This window comes from Hyperoodon ampullatus (genome assembly GCF_949752795.1).
Source record: "Hyperoodon ampullatus genome assembly, chromosome: 17".
Taxonomy (NCBI): domain Eukaryota; kingdom Metazoa; phylum Chordata; class Mammalia; order Artiodactyla; family Ziphiidae; genus Hyperoodon; species Hyperoodon ampullatus.
In genome coordinates, this window is record NC_136930.1 from 34,067,426 (window position 1) to 34,086,575 (window position 19,150).

The following is a 19,150-nucleotide window of genomic DNA, read 5'->3' on the forward strand; positions in this document are numbered from 1 at the left end:
GTTAAAGTAGATGCTCCGAAGTACCGAACAAAACAAAACAAACGTCCAAAACAGTTCCCCTACGTCATCTCTGCCCGCCTCACGTCAGGGACAATAGACTGGTGTAGCTTTATTGCTGAAGGGGCTGTAGCGCGGATCAATTGCAATGCTGCAAACTTCAGCCTGCTAAGCCAAACCCCGGAACGCCATCGCGCTCCACCCCCGCCCCGCCCCGCCCCGCCCCGCCCTGCCCTGCCCTGCCCTGCCGTGCCCTGCCCTGCCGTGCCGCCCCGCCCTGCCCTGCCGCATCAGGGCGGGTCACGGGAGTGCGCACGCGCAGCATCCGGTTCTTCTTCCTCCTCTCTCCGATGACTCAGCTTAGATCCGGTACCGCCTTGAAGGCGGGGCTGGACCCTAGCTGCGGCCAATGGCGCACGGGGTGAGGGTTGAAGGGTGGAAGGTGCTCCTAGCCGGTTGTGCTGGTTCCTTTCAGCAGCTGTGCTGGGTTACCTGGTTGTCATGGAGGCAGTCTTGACTGAGGAGCTTGATGAGGAGGAGCAGCTGGTGAGAAGGCATCGCAAAGAGAAGAAGGAGTTGCAAGGTGACGGGGGAATGGGAACCTAGAAGTCGCCAGGACCCAGGGAAGGGTGCGTGGCGGGTCGCTTCTGGGAAATCTTGAGGGGTATCTGATCTGGATCCTCCTAAGCTTCTCCAAAGTAGCCAGTGGTCTCTTCCCTCCCGCCTTTCCAAGGTCCCTTAATCCCCCAGACCTTCAGAAGCTTCCTCTTCTCCGGTCCGCCGCGTTCCCCCTACCCCGCGCCGCCGCCCGGGTGTGGGTGGGTTTCTGAAAACACCGGGAAGCCACCGTCTTGGACCCAGACCCCCTTTCCTGTCTCCCCTTCCTGTTCCTACCCTACTTGCCGACACTTGCCCTACTCGGTGCGTTTTGAAATATCTCACCTAAATTTTGAGGACTCGGAAGGGGTACTTGAAAGATTTAAAATTTTACTTTTTTTTTTTATTTAAGTTTTTCCTCCTCCCACACCAAACAAACTCACGGTTATGTTAATAAATTTTTTCTTTTCTTTTTTTTTTTTTTGAGGGGGTGTCTTAGCTTCATCTGGACCCTTCTCTGTAACTATCTGTTGTGTAATTACTCTTGCTTTCATAATTACTTTTTCTATACTCTTCTCCGTTTACCATCCCCTTATTGTTACTATTTCATATTTTTACTTAATCCCTGGGTTTATGACTTAATGGTTTTGGTGGCTTTTCAGCCAAAATTCAGGGTATGAAGAATGCTGTCCCCAAGAATGACAAAAAGAGGAGGAAGCAACTTATTGAAGATGTAGCTAAGTTAGAAGCAGAAATGGAACAGAAACATAAAGAGGAGCTGGAACAATTGAAGCTGACTTCTAAGGAGAGTAAAGTAGGTGAAGTAATGTTTCTTTTTGTCTACCTTTGAAAGCAACTGCCACTTCTACTACACTGTTTATTATATAAAATCATAAAATCGGAGGGAAAGAAGTCACTTAGTCACGCTCATGCCATCACTTTTCATTGATATTTTTCCAACCAGGTTTACATGGTAGTGTGTTTTTTAAGGAAGGCCAGCAAAGAAAAGTCCACTATCTTAACTGTTGCCCCAAAGATGAACAGATTGATAAAATGGACTAAAGGAAGCTTTACCAAATGAAAGTTGGAAGACCAGTCTCCTAGTCTCAGAATTGCCATTAAATAGGATTGTAACCTGGGCAAATTTACTTAATCTTCTTGAGCATAAGTTCTTCACATATCATATGATACAAATACTACTGCTGTTTAAGCACAAGATTTTTTTTAAAGAAATGGGATAACAAATGTGAAATCATTTTTTAAGTTAAAAGTGCTTTATGAACAAGTTGTAATAAATGGAAATTTACTGATGTTTCTTGGGTAAATTGTAGCATGTTAACTGTCATCATTTTAGCTAATATTTATTTCATCATTGTAGCCATACACAATGTGTTGTATGCCACACACTTTGTTTAATATATTAATTTTCTCATAATTCTCATAATAACACACTATGAAGTATTACCTCTGAAGTAAGTGTAGATAATCCCATCTTTCAAATGGGAAACAGACTCAGAGAGATTTAAAACTTTGTTCTAAATTTATAACAGCCATTGAGTACCACAGCCTGAATTCAAAATGACAGCTGTCTTACTCCAGAATGTGAATACTGAATTCTGTTATAATTTTATCTAGAGTGGTAGCTTATTACATGGGTTTTAGATACCAAAGATCATAGACTCCATAACCTCATTCTCATTATTGATAGTTACAAAGTTCTTATGTCTATGCAAAATTTTATCTACCATAAATAAATTTTATTTTATTTGGTTCATTTTTGGTCTGCTGTTGACAGGGAAAACAGCTTGTCTGTACTGATTTACAGTTATTGTATTAAACATAGTTTTATTTTCTTTAACTTTTTTTTCAAGAGCCTGGCTTTCCGTGCCTTTTATTTCCAAGTAACAAGGCATGATGCTCTAGGTGTTTGTGTTGTTACAATCATGGTATTCCTAATTGTCTCCCTATCTTTTCTATTAGTGAGATAGTTTTGTTTGCTCTCTCAGGCCTTTCAATTTTGAGATTTCTTTCCTAGGTTTCCAAGGACAAAAATGTTTAATTGTTAAGCTACATATTGTCCAACTGTTAAAATACAAACTCTCATTTTACTTTATCTTTTTTTTCTTAAACTGAAGCCTGTTTTCTTTCTGAATGTCACCTGAATTCTTTTGTCACTGCTTTCTCCTTTTTTTTCCAGATGCTTTTTTGTATCCTGCCTATTGTCAGTATGGCAGTTTGTAAAATTAGCACATTCCTGTGAAAAATATAAGAATCCTAATTTCACTAAAGTTGATAACTGCTCTTTGAAGTCTTAATCTGATTTTGATATTTTGATCATTTGGTCCATAGCCTTAGGGACTGCTGACTCTGGTATTAGAGGCCTTGATATGTTTCATGTATGTGTCATACTAAAAACTAGCTTAACTTATACTTGTGGTAATAAAATATTAGCTACTAATCCTGATAGTTGTAAGTCTAGCATTTTATTCTTTAGCAAACACATAACAGCCATTTGGTGATTAAGATTAGTTGTAATATCTTAACAATAATTATAAATTAAATTTTCTACCTAAAAGTTTTTCAGTTTGTAGATGGGAAGGGATAGAAAAATCTCAACTTCCTACCAGGGTCAAGAAGCAGTGCTCATCAGGTTCTGGCTAATTAAGATAGAGAAAGGCGTTTGCCACCACATTTGAGGTTATGAAAGTAGTAATGACAGAACCTTACATATACTATAAGTATAACATTTAGAGAAGGGAAGGGTGGAATGCTGAATGAGTTGTGGCCCTTATAGGAAGTATTTAGATGGATGGAGTAGGCATTCTAAGAAGGAAGGAAACCATGAAGGAATGAGCTTTGTCTTTGAAGAGCTATAAGGAAAGTTCTTGGGAATCTGACAGTTCTCCCTTAAATACAGAGAAAGTAGACAGAACCATGTCTCATTTAGTATTGTGCTGTATCTATTGCTGTTATTCAAATTTGAATTGTGGGATGACACATATTTGTGACTTTTGATAATAATTTAATAATCTAATACTTTGAATAATAACTTAAAGGTCATTAACTTGTTAATGTTTTTTGTTTCCCTCAGATAGATTCTGTTGCTGTCAATATTTCAAACTTGGTTCTTGAGAGTCAGCCATTTCGGATATCAAAAGCACAAAAGAGACGGGTATGAAAGTCACCTAGTATTTGTTAGTGCTGTGTGTGTAATACTGTCTTAGGTGTTTTATTGGAAGTGAATAGAAAAAATACGGAGTTCCTTGCCAGAGGACCTGAAGTAACATTTATTAGGCTTTAGATTATATGAAATCTCATTTAGTCCCGACAGTAATCCTGTGAAGTAGGATTTCTTATCCCCACTTTATAGAGAAGAAAATAGCCCTGAAGCAGTATAAAATAACATGTCCAATTTGCAGTTCTCATAGGAAGGTGGGGCTAGGAAAGGGGGTGTGCAAAGGATTTTTTTTTTTTTTTTTTTTGCGGTACATGGGCCTCTCACTGTTGGGGCCTCTCCCGTTGCGGAGCACAGGCTCTGGACGCGCAGGCTCAGCGGCCATGGCTCACGGGCCTATCCGCTCCGCGGCATGTGGGATCTTCCCAGACCGGGGCACGAACCCGTGTCCCCTGCATCGGCAGGCAGACTCTCAACCACTGCGCCACCCGGGAAGCCCGCAAAGGATATTTTTTACAAATATATTATTCCAGACTTAATAATTCAGAATTTGAAGAGTGTAAGCCCAGGTGATACTGATATATAGCTTTGGTTAAGAACTATGGTATTAAGTGGTAAAATAAGAATTTGAATCTAGAAGTTAAGCAAGATATAAAAATATCAGAATTATGTAGTTATATATGTGTTGGTTAGTTGTGATGAAAATTCAGAGAAGGAAAAACTCATTGTGCTGTGTTACATAGTTGGTATTTAAGGAAATATAGTTATTTAGTTAGGATATTTAAAGTCAGTGAAACAGCATGCACAAAAACAAATATGGGAGTGAAATTTTGCATGATCAAAGAGCTGTAAGGACACTGATTTATTGGACGTAATAAGTTTATGGTATCAAAATTATGGGCGTGAGATTAGATATTACAGTAAGGGCTTTTACTTTGAAAAAGAACAAGGGGTTTAAATCCAACCTTTCTTTCCCAAATATTGTTTTGTTAACACTTGATGTTTTCTAGGATTTAAATGTTTAAAGTAGCTTTGCATCTTATAATTTAGTAGTACATAATTTAATAGAGCATGGAATTTGGTGTCAGTCAGAGGGAGGCTTTAATCCCATTGTCGTGGCTTTGGGTAAGATTCTTAACCTTTTTAAGCCTCAGTTTCACATGTATAGAATGGGGGAAAATAATACCTACTTCATAGAGTTATTGTGAATATTAAATAATTTACTATTTCCAAAACCCTAAAACAACATTTTTACTATCATTTGGGTCAACAAATGATAGTATTGTTCACTGTGTTAAATACTGCATAGTACACCTCTTAAGGAATTCAACCTAAGACAAGTTTTTTTGTTTGTTTGCTTGAAAGTTGCTTAAGTTGCAAATTGTCAAACATTTCTCATACTATTGTAACATTTTGTTCTTGAGTAATTATTATAATTGTGAATTTCATAGACTGATGAAATTTAGGTTTCATGGTATTTTGGAGGTTATTTAGTTCACTAACTCTATACTTATGATATGTATTCTGTTATAGCCTTATTATTGTCATCTATTTTCTATAGATCAAAAGTGAAGGGCAGAAGTTCTGCTTGGCAGAAACATAACAAAATATTTGTTGCAGTTGCCTCTACCTAGTAGTTGCTATATCTTAGAGTAGCAACTATTTAATTCTGGCAAACATGACACAACTCTTTCCTGTCCTTATCAACATTTGTTCCCCCTAGCTGGTCCCTTAGGCAACAAAACAAACTAATTCCCTTACCATTCTCAAACATTTTGTTACTTTTCTCCTAAAATATTGCATAGCTGAAATGCATACCTTTTCCAGCTATACTCTCAAAAAATGTAGTATCTTTTATAGTCAGCTGCTTGGCAACACTTCTCTGCTGAGTCAACACTTGGCAGAGAAAACACCCTATAAGTAATGCCCAAAGTTTCTTATTGCTTTGTTATATTAATAGGATTTTGGGACAGAAAACACTGAAAGTTTATAGTATTTAAGAAAATGGAACCTGAAGACAGGGTAGATAATTGGGTATTAGACTTATGCCAAACCACTTTTTTTTTCCCCCAGAGGCACCAAGGAATAAAAAGTCAGTTAACTAATGATGTCATCTTTGGGAGAGATACAACTCTCTGGTAGAAAAACATGACAAAACTTCATGAAGATTTATTATTGGAATATTGTAGAGCAAATCCCGTATTTTCAATCTAGAAAAGCATGTGGAGTATTTTATTTACTTCAAAGAACTTCAGTGAAAACTTATTGGTATGGTGGAAAGAGCCCCAAGTAGAACTTAGAAGAACTGGGTTCCAAAAATATGAAATTTGAGAGCTGGAATGAGATCTAGTTCAATTTCTTTATTTTATAAATGAGAAAGCTGAGGCCCAGGTTGTCTCAGTGGCATGCTGAAAGTTTAATACAACCCCTGCACTAGTACCCAGCTCTTAAGATTTCTCTTCAGAGTTGTTTTTGCTGTATTACTATACTATTACTACATGACTCTAGTTTTACTGACAATGTATTTATGATTTATGTGCTATTTTCATCGTACATATATTTTCATTAGAATTTAGTGGTGTCATTCTACCTCCAGGACTAGGGTTGTAGAAAGGAAAGTGCCTCATGCCACTGGAAAACTCTGCATGGTTGGGAAAACAATCCAATGTGTTTCTCACCTAGTGCCCTGAAAAGGAAATACAATTGCTTTGTAATATTGAAGCAGAGCATGAGGGAAAAAATGAAATGACTGGATTAGTATTTTAGAAGTTTAAATTAAGGTTTTACAGATAGTATAAAGTTCCACTCTTCCAGTAACTAGTACCTGACGTCATTAACTCCAGCTCCCATCTACTCCAACTTTTATTCTGATTCAGGTGCCTGGATAGAAGGAGCTCTCTGTGTTGTCCTTGGTCCCTGCTCTGCTTCTAACCAGCTGTATGGCCTTTGGAAATCTTTCTGCATGCTGTTTCCTCAGAAGAGGAAAATGAGGGGTTTTGGATTAGATGATATTCAAGGTGCTTATCCTTCCTCTCCCCTCTGAAAATGTTTTTTATAGTCTTTAAAAAAGTAACAGTGCCATCTTGTGTTTTAAGATTTTATGCCACTGTGATCCACAGTTGTAGGTATGCAGTGAAATAAATTGTTTCGTGGTATTTCTGGTATGGTTGGAGTTGGGAAGAAAAAGCAGATAGGTTTATGTTTTATTAAGAAGATAATACTGCTTTTGATTCAGGTAACTTAGAAATCACTTTAGGTTTATCTGGCACGGCACATAACAGGCATGTAGTAGAAGCAGGTGGCATTAAGTGAAATTGAAATTTGCCTTTCCATTCACATCTTCTGTCCTAAGGAAAGGTTAGAGCTGGGGAAATAAAAATCTTTACCTTTTCCTTCTTTTTCTTGGTTTATCTAAATCCTTCACTGTAGTTTGCTACCAATATCAAGATTTATATTGATAGAATGCAGTTTAACTATTTTTATTCTCTTAAATTGAAAAGCACTTGCTCCCAGTATACATATACAAGTAAAACATACCATAGAGAGTTAGAAAGATGTTCACACACACACACATGCAGGCACACACACAAAGCAAAATAAAACTTATTTTGTAATCCTACCATCCAGAGAAAAGCACTGTAAATATTTTGTGTATCTCCTTCTAGTGTTGTTGTTTTTTAAACTATGTAGGCATAGACTTAATATATATTAACTGTATACCATCTTTTTTGCCCCCCAACCTCATCTCTTGACACTTTTCTCTGGTACTCTAGCTATATGAACCGTGTTCAGCTGTGAAACATATAGTGCTTTCTGTCTTTTTCCTTGCTATTCCAAGTGTCAGGAGTTTTTTCTCTTTTTTCCCAACCTTCCCACTCTACTTCTTATCCACCCTTCATGTCACAAATCTCTCATTACCCTCTCCCCATCACATTATAACATTTGAATAAGGAAAGCAAGCTGCAGAGTGTAATGTATAATAGGACTTTTGTTAAAATACTGTTTTCTGTACATTTTCTATGAGTACATCTGTATTTATTAAAATACATAGAAAAAAATCTAGAAGGATACACATCAGACCTCTAGAGCAGGCACTGGGATTGGCAGGGGAACTTTAGATTATCTGTAATATTTTAACTTTTTATAGAGAAGAGTATTTTTATCTGTTACTTTAGTTAAATGTGTGTGTGTTTGTATGTACACATTTTTTTTTTTTTTTTAAAGCTGGATATATAGAGCTCCTATACCCTTCTAAAGACCTTAGCCATTTAATGCCTCGCTGGTGAGCTGGTGATTTAGCACATTAAGACCTCACTGGTGGAGTGATAAGTTAAAAAGTTTGGATTAGCTTGGACTTAAGTATGACAATGATGTTGCTTTAAGGCCTAGGACAACTCAGTCCTAAGATAGTACTTTGAAATCGGTAAGTAAAGTTTTTAGATACTTGGCATATAGTTTTTTTTTTTTTTTTTTTAAAGAAGATGTTGGGGGTAGGAGTTTATTTATTTATTTATTTATTTATTTATTTATTTATGCTGTGTTGGGTCTTCATTTCTGTGCGAGGGCTATCTCTAGTTGTGGCAAGCAGGGGCCACTCTTCATTGCGGTGCTCGGGCCTCTCACTATCGCGGCCTCTCTTGTTGCAGAGCACAGGCTCCAGACGCGCAGGCTCAGTAGTTGTGGCTCACGGGCCTAGTTGCTCCACGGCATGTGGGATCCTCCCAGACCAGGGCTCGAACCTGTGTCCCCTGCATTAGCAGGCAGATTCTCAACCACTGCGCCACCAGGGAAGCCCGGCATGTAGTTTTTAAATGGACTTCAAATAAAAATTTGGGGGCTTTCTTTTGTCCTAGTACAGAGCTAGGTGCTGTACACACAGATGAGAAATAATATTTGCCTTTAAAGGAGTTCACAATATAGAAAATTCTACAAGTGATGAGATCATCAATATGATAATGCTTGTGGGAGAAGGGAGAAAAATGTTTTTGAGAATCTTATATTTCATCCCCATAATAAATGTAAATTAGTCCTAATTATTAGGAATTAACTTTCCTACACTGTCCTCTTCATAGGACAAAAAAGCTGCACTGGAAAAGGAGCGGGAAGAAAGGATAGCTGAAGCTGAAATTGAAAACTTAACTGGAGCTAGACATGTAGAAAGTGAAAAACTTGCTCAAATATTGGCAGCTAGACAGTTGGAAATTAAACAGATTCCATCTGATGGCCACTGTATGTATAGAGCCATTGAAGATCAACTGAAAGAACAGGACTGCAGTCTGACTGTGGCTGCCTTAAGAAGTCAGACTGCTGACTATATGCAAAGCCACGTGGAAGACTTTCTGCCATTTTTAACAAATCCTAATACAGGAGATATGTATACTTCAGGTAATTTATTTTTCTTTACTATGTCTTGTTGTGGTTGTGGTGGTTGTTAAATAAAGTGCCTCCTGGAACTGATAATAAAAATAACCTGAATGGTCCTTATGGGGGAAAAGAATCTCAACATTTAGGCAAAATTATTTTCTATAACTTTAAGAGATACTAGCACATTTTGGTTTATTAAGATCTTTTAAGTACTTAACTATTTTGTAGTTAATTAATCTTTTATATATTAATCGTTTATATAAGATAGGAATAGGATTCATTATTAATATTTTAAAAAGTGTGTTAATAAGTTCTATTTCACAAAGTTAAGCTTTGACTAGTCTCTGGAAGTATAGGGCCTGAAGACCACCAGTATAGAATGATTAGGAAAACTAATTCCTCCTTTTATCCTGTAGTTTGGGAGATTTAATTTTATTCTCAATAAGCTATAATATTCAGGCAAAATTTGACTTTGCAAAACCAAAAACAGATGAGTTAATAACCTGCCTTATTATTCTCTATAATACCTTTGATAGTTGGGAAGGTAAAAAAAATGTACAACTAGCAAATAAAGGAGAGAGCAAGTGAAAATCTGAAAAAGTTTCTTAAAGAGAAAGGGGAGTAAGGGAGAAAATTAGTCCTTGAGATAAGTCAGCAGGTGTGTCAGTATCTACTGGGAGCAAGTCATATGGCCAGGATGTATTGAAGAGGGAGGGGATGGTTAAGGTTGACTTGTTTAATGGAGTCCCCAACTGCTAGTTGTAGGGCAGTGGAGAGGAGGTGGCAACTCAGCATGGTGAATCAGAGAAAAAGTCAAAAGACTTAATTACCTTCATTCCTTTAGACAATATTTATTGAAGGCCACAGTGTGGCAAGAACTACTCTAGGCACTATTCTGAGCACTGGATATGAGACAGTGACTGAGACAGATACACAGGACATATTTTCTCCTAGATGCCCATAATTCTTTCCCCTTCCTCTAAACAGGAAGTTAGAGGTGTTAGTTTCCCATGTTAACTTTCTGTATAAAAGTGTGTATGCTCAAAATATGCCATTAAACTCAGCAATTAGGTCTTTTATGTCCTCTCAGGACTGATCTAGGAAGACCTTTCTTTGGCTAGAACTGATACTGATAACAAATAAAGTAAACGTTTCCAAAACATGTGAAGGCACTATTTGATGCTATCACTGGGAAAGGAGTTTCAACTCATTTTACTTTTACTCTGATTCTCTTCTCACGTGTCTTATAGTGAACCTGATATTATAAAGGATGCATTTTTAGTCTTTCAGCATATTCTTTCAGATGCAGATTTGGACTTTAAAATGTGAATATGGTGGCAATTTGGGGGTCATTGCTTGGGTCAAGAGAGAGGTAGGATTGTAATGTAGTTGAGGTCGCTGGGCCTTAGGCTGAGGGAGAGAAGCAGAGATTTATTGCTTTGCTCTTCGGTGGAAAGTTTGAGTGAATTAAGTTTGGATTGGGAAATGGATTAAATTCTAAAGAATATAGGTAGAGAAGGAGGAAGTTCATAACTTGGGCAGTTTCATCAGAAATTGTGGGAGGTATAAAAGGGATCTAACATGAGTTCTAAAAATTATTAAGTACTATATTCTGATCTATTTTCTGCAGAAGAGTTTGGAAAGTACTGTGATGATATCATAAACACCGCTGCATGGGGAGGTCAGCTTGAGGTAAGTTTGTTATTCATAGTGGCATTGTTAAATTATTTTAAAAAATCCCTTCTGTAGTTTTCAGACATATTTTTCAGATGATCCAAATTTCCCTTTCAAGATTCCTTTTCTTTATATATTTGCTGTTTCTCTACTGATGAAGCATTGAAAAAGGGAGTTAATATTCTTAGGCCTTTAATTTAAGTATGTACCTTTGGGAACTGAAGCACTATTTCATTTTAAATAGCCCAGTGTTTGATCATTGTGTTGGTGAGGCTAGTGTTGCATCTGCCTATTTCCATTTGTGATATTGGTACTGGCTGTGTATTTGAATTTATGGACATATGAAAGTGAAGATTTTACTCAAGTACAGTAAAATTTACCCAAGTGGCTCAACTGATGAAAATCACTATTGGAAAAGTAACATCTCTTACATCAGAAATAGAAAACAATATTTTAATGTGAGAATACACATCAAATCCTCCCACAATACATCAATTACAATTGTGTCTTGAGTTCCTAGTTGATACTTACTGACTTGAAAGCAGTATTTGATGCATTAAAATTCACTTGTAAGAAAACAATATATTTAGTCACTTGTAGGGAGTTAATCACGATTTTTTTTAAGCTCTAATTATTTATCTTACTGTTAACTTTGTCTCATTAAAGCAAAATAAAACACCTAAGTGGTCCAAGTGGTGATAAGATAGCCTGGGGTATTAGAAGTCAGGGAGTAAGAGAGAAAGACTTGGCGCTCGGTCGTGGTTTGTTTTTTGTTTTTATTTTTGCGGTACGCGGGCCTCTCACTGTTGCGGCCTCTCCCATTGCGGAGCACAGGCTCTGGATACGCAGGCTCAGCGGCCATGGCTCACAGGCCTATCCGCTCCCCGGCATGTGGGATCTTCCTGGACCGGGGCATGAACCCGTGTCCCCTGCATCGGCAGGCAGACTCTCAACTGCGCCACCAGGGAAGCCCTAGGTCGTGGTTTTTCCTTGTACTTCTCAGTTTTGTGACTTTGGGGGAGTCAGCCAACCTCCTGAGCTCCATTTTCCTTACTGAATGGGGATAATAAAACCCCTATGTGTATATGGTAGGCCATTTGTGGATATGAAATAAGGCAAAGAGTATATGCATAGAAGTTTGTAAGCTAAAGTGCCAGATAGATGAATCTAGCAGTATAATTAATATTGTATAATTATGATTAGTCATCTTAAATAGTTTGTGGCTCTGACTTTCACTTCAAGAACTATGTTGTTTGGAGATATGACATAATTGCTTCTTTGAAGTCTTTTTCTTAACAGTACTATATTTGTACCTTTTCTGAGCCACCAGAGGGAACTGTGTCCACTTGTTTTGTATGCCTCTCCTGGGTCTCTGAAACTGGGGAAGGTTAGCTTTGTGACTACATTAGGAGTAATTAAAGATGCTTGAACTTTTTAATAAGAATCTCAAATTAATTTGAGTTCTAGAGACCTAAGTGAGTCTTTTTAAATTGAGAAAAACCTTTTAAAACATCTTTGAAGGATATTTTCTCATAAATTGTTTGTGAATTCATTTGAAATAAGAGTTGCTGTTTTCACAATGGGGTAAATTTAAATTATTAAAGAGAAATTCTTTGTATGATTTCTGCAGACTTAGATGGGATATTAAGATTTCCAGAGCTTGTTTTACACCCTCCATTCCATGCTAGCTTTTAAAAAATGTTATTTTAGGTATAAGAAAAAGGTGCCTCAAAGGAATATTTTACGAGATGGAACATAGGATTAAATTTGCTACTGTGTAGCACAGAACCTTTTCCATATTCTTGAATTAATTTCTTACCTTCGTTTAAAATTTCCTAAAAGGTCCATGTTCTGTTATAGTGGGGCAAATAAACAGATCAGGGCATTATGACTGAAAACTGTTAAATGATTAATTTGTGTATGAACTTGAGCTCTAGAGTCAGACTTCTCAGTTCAGTTGCAAGTCATTTTGTTTCCTTGTGCTTGACTTCTCTTAACCTTTCTCTAACTGTAATTATAGTCTTTAAAACGTATAACAGTAGTACATGTTCCGTAAGGTTATTGTGAGGATTGAATGCATTAATACACATAAAGCACTTAGAGTGCTTGGTCAAAGTAAGTCTAAAAAAATGTTACTACCAATATTCATTATTAACTATTATTCATCCAACTTTAAGCTCTAATTTTATATCATGTGGCATGAACTTAAAATTGTATGTTAATCAGTTGGAAATTCATGAAAGGATAGTACAGTTCATAACCTAACTCATTCTACTCATGCCTTGAAAACTATAGAGCAGTTGTTCTCAACATTAGTACAGTAGAGTCATCTGAAAAGCTTTTAAAAAAAATAAACCTCCTATTCTTTCCTGCTTCCTCTGTCCTTCCCCCAGCCCCTCTCAATTGTAATTGATTTGATCTGGTGCCTGAGTAACAGTATTTTTAAAAATCCTTTATTATGGAAATTTTCAAGGCATATTCAAAAGTAGAGAGACTAGTATAATGAACTCAATTTACTCATCCCCTTGCTTCATTAACTATGGCATAGATATTTCCAAAAAGCTGTTGTACATCCAAGGCTTGAAACTTATGCATTTGGTTTAGTAAACATTATATTTATTTGATTTTTAATAAATATGTATTAAGTGCCCACTATGTGCCAGGCTCTTGGTGTACATTAAGGAGCAAGAGTAGATCCCTGCTCTGACTGGGAACAGTTATTCATGCATAAATTCAGTAGTTTATGATTTGAATAAGATTTACCTGTTTATTTCCCTTACTAATATATATATATATATATTTGTTTGTTTGTTTTTTGGTTTTACATTTTCTCTTTTATAGCTAAGAGCCCTGTCTCACATTTTACGAACACCCATAGAGATAATGCAGGCAGATTCTCCTCCTCTTGTCGTTGGTGAAGAATATCCAAAAAAACCATTAATACTTGTGTAAGTACCTAGAAATTCCTACTGTTAGTATTTTTCATGATTAAGACAAAAAGGATTACGAAAAAAATTTAGGTTATAAATGTTGATTAATCAAAACAAGTCATCTTCAGCAGCATTAATTATGCTTATTTTATGTAAAAGGCAATTACAGAATTACAAGGCATTGTCAAAATATGTGATTTAGATAATTGTTTAAACCTCTAGTGATTTAATCTTGTATATGAGTTAAGAATAAAGTCATCTCTAAAGGTTACAAAATTTTAGGATTAGTTCTCATGTTGTTCTGGTTTGACAGTAATGCTAAAAGTTTCAACAGGTATAAAAGCGGAAATACATTCATGTTGCCTGATTGTTTATTCCTTAGAGATTTTTTTTTTCATACTGTAAAAACATGTTACATAATTGAGAGTTCTCTGAAACAGCATGGAGAGTTTGCCATTGGCTTTAGTGTTCATTAGCTAAGCCTACTAAGGTAGTCATTAATGGCTTGGGTTTAGGTAATAATTTAAGCTTGTTGAGCACTCAGCACCTCAGTTTTTCCTTTTTCACTCCAATGATTGTGTTTTACCTGACAAACTCAGCAGACAGAGTTATTGAACCAGATCTTACTGACTGCTGATGCTTTTCAAATGGTGTTGAACTTTTAAGTAATGAAGTCTATTGAATGATACCCTGTGAAGTGATTAATTCAAAATACTTGGTTTTATATACATAATAAACATTTATATACAATGAATTGAATTACTTTTATCTAAATTACTTATTTCTCCTTTTTTTATTTCAGTTATATGAGACATGCATATGGCTTAGGAGAACACTACAATTCTGTTAAACGGTTGGTGAACACAGCTAGTGAAAATTGCAGCTAGTCTATAAAATGTTGCTGTTATGTTTTAGTACAGCGTGCTGATCTGAGTATTAATACCAAGTGTTGGATTGTTCTAAATGTTTCTGAAAAAAATAACTACCTTAAATCAGTTTTATGGCAAAGCTACTAACAGGTTTTTAAAAAATGTGTCAAAGATAAACTTTCACCAGTGTCCCCTTAGTGGTGTTTTAAAAACACTTGTAAGTCCCTTGTGGAGAACATCATTTATAGACCAAGATGGTACCCTGTTTGCTGATATTTTTATTAAATATAGGATCCTGAACATTCTGTTCTGCGTTGAAATAGTTAAAAAATTTGTTTCTCCCTATTACTGAAAGCTTTCAGTAACCGTGTCAGTGTAATTTTTCTTGAAGAAGTGAAATGACTCAGTCTCTTTGACATTGCAATAATGTGGTGATGGTGATAGCAAATTTAATGAATGCTTATGAATGAACGTGATTTCAGTAACTTTGGTGTTGATGGGATTAATGCTCTGACGCTTTTTATATAACCCCATCAAAGTGCAGCTAAGAAGCTTGCTTTAATAAAGAATTTAAAAATATTTATCCAGATGGGAATCAGTTGTTATGTTTTAAGAAATGAGACAAATTCATAGGTAAATATGTTTCCAATCAGATTTAAACCTCTGAAGAAGTACAGATGTCTTTTATTTGTATATAACTTAAAAAGACTCAGCAGATTATTGCCTTTCTAATTCATTTCTTATTTCTTTCTGTTTCTTAACTTCAGAATGGTTACACCATCATCTCTTGATTATCTTAACTATAAATTTTTATATCTTTGTTGTATTTTCTCCATCACTACTCAGCTACTTTGCTTTCCTTACAGTCTTTTCCACTAAGAAATAGTTTTTAGTTTCTCTTATTCTTTAACTTGTGAAAACTGAAGGAGTAGCAATATGAAAGGGTCCAAGGCCAAATTTACTTCAAATTCTTCCTCTTTTACAATTTGTCTTACAAGATCTCTCCCTTTGCTTCATTCTCTAGGATTAGAGAATGCCTTTGTTAACTTATTTTGTTAGCCTTATTAATGTCACCTTTCCTCGAATATTTGAGAATATTTGTCTCAAGTATTTGGGCATTTTTTATGTGGCTGAAAGCCACTGTTGAGCCAAGACTGTCTAATAAAATCAGTACAATACTTTTCAGTTGTATGATTTGTCTAGCTCAGATTTTAGGTTACTTGTAACAATATTCTAAGAAGATAGTACCCATATGTACAAATGTGACTGATAATTTGTTATGTAAGGGGGTATTATAAAAATGAGACCTTTCTGGTTTGATCTGTTTTTCTCAAATAAGAAAATAACTAGTAAGATTTTGCATCAAGTTTATAAAATTTGAATTTTTTCTCCATGAATGCAACTAATTTTTATAAGTAAATATTGGGTTTTATAATATTAAAAACAGGGTATCAGTATCACATGCCCAGCAGGTGACTGTGTGGGAACGTGGCAGGAGCTGTTGTGGTCATCTAGAGCAAATAAGTACTACCTGAAGGTATTCAACTGCCAAAGATTAAAACCATTCTGCTTGCCAAACAAAATATATTCTGAAGGCTGCTTGCTTTGAAATCCTTGATCTGAATTTTTTGGGGGGTCTGAAATTTATAAAAGAATGAAATTGTAAAATACTAAGCAGCTTGGCTTTATTTTGAAGTAATCTGTTACTTCAAAAGAGAAGCATTAAGAAGTAATAAAACAAGATACAAAGAAATCTAGTTATTATAAATTCCATCTATATTTAAAGTATTCTAAAATAACTTATTGGTAGCTATTTTTTTTCTAGCAGGATGAGTAGAATTTTCTTGATTGTAGATATATTTTTTAATTTTTATTATTTTTTATTTTTTAAATGGCCAATATGGTAATGAACAGGGTTTGTATGGTCAGCTTCTCTTCTTTCTTAAAACTTGAGATAAAAATTATTTTAGCTGTAACCTAAATACTAAAATTAAAGTCTTTAAAAAATGGCAGATGTTAACTTAATAGCAGCATATACTAATTTAATTTGCTGTATGATGCTGGTCTCTTAGGGAAGTTTGATAAGCTTTCTTTTGTCCTAACTCAGAAAAGTATGTGTTAGAGTTCTGGAATATGTCTTTAGCCAAGAATTTTATCCACTTAAATATGTTTTTTAACTTATATAAAGCAAAAAAGAATGTGTGTAACTATAGTGAGCAATAAAATTTTGTTCATATTATCTGATGTTTGCTAAAAGAAAAATAAAAGATGAATGAATTAAATCAACATTTGTTCAAATTGTTATTCTTTAATAATTTTAGAATTTAGAAGTAGAGAAAACTTTTGTTTGAGAATTTTATTCAGCCTTTATTTTGTCCTCATATATAATTGAAAATAATAGTCACAGATTCTAATATTTATAACATTTATATTATTTTAAAATAATGAAAGGCAAATTAATTAGAAAAATATCTAAAACTCTTGGGTGTTAAAGAAGAAAAGAAAAATGAATAAACATTTGTGTGTAAGAATATGAAGCAGTAAGAAGGAAATCTGTGCAAATTAGTTCTGCCACATATTTGTTAATACATTGTCTTGGTATAGGTTGTCATGAACTAGCTGAAGGACAGTTTTTTTCTGAAAATTTAGTTTGTAATTTCATACTGTTTTTACTTTTACTGAACAAATGAGAGAGAGATGTTTCTTCATGTCCGTGTGTTTTTACATACATTGATTCTTCTAAGTCTTGTTTGAAATATAGCTTTCTCTATCTTATGGAAAAAGTGGAACTCACAGGGTTTCTAATTCATTTTTTAAAGTAAGTTTTAGAAACATCAGTTCTTGTTCTTTACCCCTTCTTGTTCCCTCCTGTAAGGCCTTTGAACTGACATTCGGAGTTGGGTGCAACATGCTTCACCTAGCTTACTGTCCTGGTCTCAGCTTGAATAGCACCGACCTAGGTAAGCTCCCCAGAGTTCTCCTACCTGGGCTGGGTTAGGTACCCCACTTGATGCATGTTGCTTTCTAGTAACTATACACTTATAATTAGTTATTTACATTTAGTTGTTTATTATTATTGTTGTTATTATTTCCCCTTAGTCTTTAAGTGCTTAGAAACAAGGACTTGCTGATTACTATTAAAATATCTAGCACATTGCTTGGCCTATATATTAAGTGCTTAATGTTTGTTGATAGTTGTAAGATCAGCTGAGAGGATAGGATATGACTCTGAGGAGTTTCATTAGGCTAATGGGCCATTAAGAATAGAACAAGACAGTGACTTAGAATTCTGCTTGCTCACAGAAGGGCTGCTTTCTAATTTATATTACCCTTGGATGAATTCTTAAGTCTTCTGGTTAGTTGAAAGTAAGAATGGAACCCAAGAGAGCTTTCTTTTTTCTTAACTCCTGATAGTGTGAGCTTTCTTTTTTCTTAACTTCTGATAGTGTGTTACAGTTAATTTACCTTCATGTGTCAATTAGGACAATTTGATTTTAACGAATCTAAAAAATATAATGGTCCTCCAAAATAAGTATATGGACCAAAAAAAAAGGAAAAGAAAACCTTGGTTAATATACTGACCAGGAAGAAGATTACAGTTGTCTTATTTCAGTGTAATCAGGATGACTAGTATACCTTACTGAAACAAATTACTGCCTTTGTACAAGCCTGCTGAATTTATTATTTTTCTGAACAGGAATGACTTATAATCTTTCTCCTGATTTTGCTCAAAATACCAACCCCTGCCTTCTGTAAGGACTAAATAAGTACACTTATATAAAGAATTTAGTACACTGCCTGACACAGTAAATTCTCAGTAAAGGTAGTTATGTTTTCTTTTGTACAGCTTCACATAGACATTTAAATCAAGATCTTCACCTTTTGTTAAATGTAAAGTGTGCAAGGACTACTCTTGGGACTGATAGAAGGTGCTAACATATGCCTCTTGCACCAAGGACTTGTCTCCCTGCTGTGTGTTAGGTTGAAGTAGTGATGGATAAGGAAGAGGATAGTGGAGCTAAGGTCCAGCAGGGGTTGGTATGCCCAATACCCTGTTTTCATAGATAATGGGGATGAGACTTGAAGAGGTTAAGAATGAATAACTTGCTAAACCATACGGCTAGTAAACGGCAAGGCTGACCATAGAAGGCAGGCCTTTGAGAATCCAGAACCCTTTAACTCAAAACTTCTATTTCCATATTTAAACAGAATACCAAGAGAAATCCAATACCCTTGTTTATTACAGAAGAGAGAATTACAGTAGATTTCTAATACATGAAGCATCTGCTTATGTTTGGAAACTTCTACCTTGGGACTATCTGTGCCCCAAGTCTCAGACCACATTTTAATCACAAAATAAGCTTGCCAGAACAAATCAAATAAGTATTGGTTTCTGCCATAAACTGTATTTATGAACTCCAGTTTTCCATGCTTTTTTGTAGCATTCAAAGCGTTTTTAATTTGTCACAGGGACCCCTATAAGAGTAGGAATTACCCAGGTTCTCCGTATTATAGAGTATTAATAAATGGAACAAGCCCTCGCT

General features: G+C 35.6%; 1 protein-coding gene across 2 annotated transcripts; it reads left to right on the plus strand.

Annotated features, from left to right (window-relative positions):
- Nucleotides 1–498: 498 nt before the first annotated feature.
- On the plus strand, nt 499–14,624 carry OTUD6B (OTU deubiquitinase 6B; the record flags this gene model as incomplete). Of its 2 annotated transcripts, XM_079722608.1 has the most annotated exons (7): nt 499–580; nt 1,257–1,408; nt 3,686–3,766; nt 8,842–9,154; nt 10,764–10,825; nt 13,649–13,755; nt 14,540–14,624. In XM_079722608.1, the coding sequence occupies 7 exons, from the start codon at nt 499–501 to the stop codon at nt 14,622–14,624; spliced, it is 882 nt and encodes a 293-aa protein (XP_079578734.1). The 2 variants fall into 2 exon arrangements, with proteins under 2 accessions (XP_079578734.1, XP_079578735.1); XM_079722609.1 differs by lacking the exon at nt 3,686–3,766.
- Between the last annotated feature and the right edge of the window lie 4,526 nt (nt 14,625–19,150).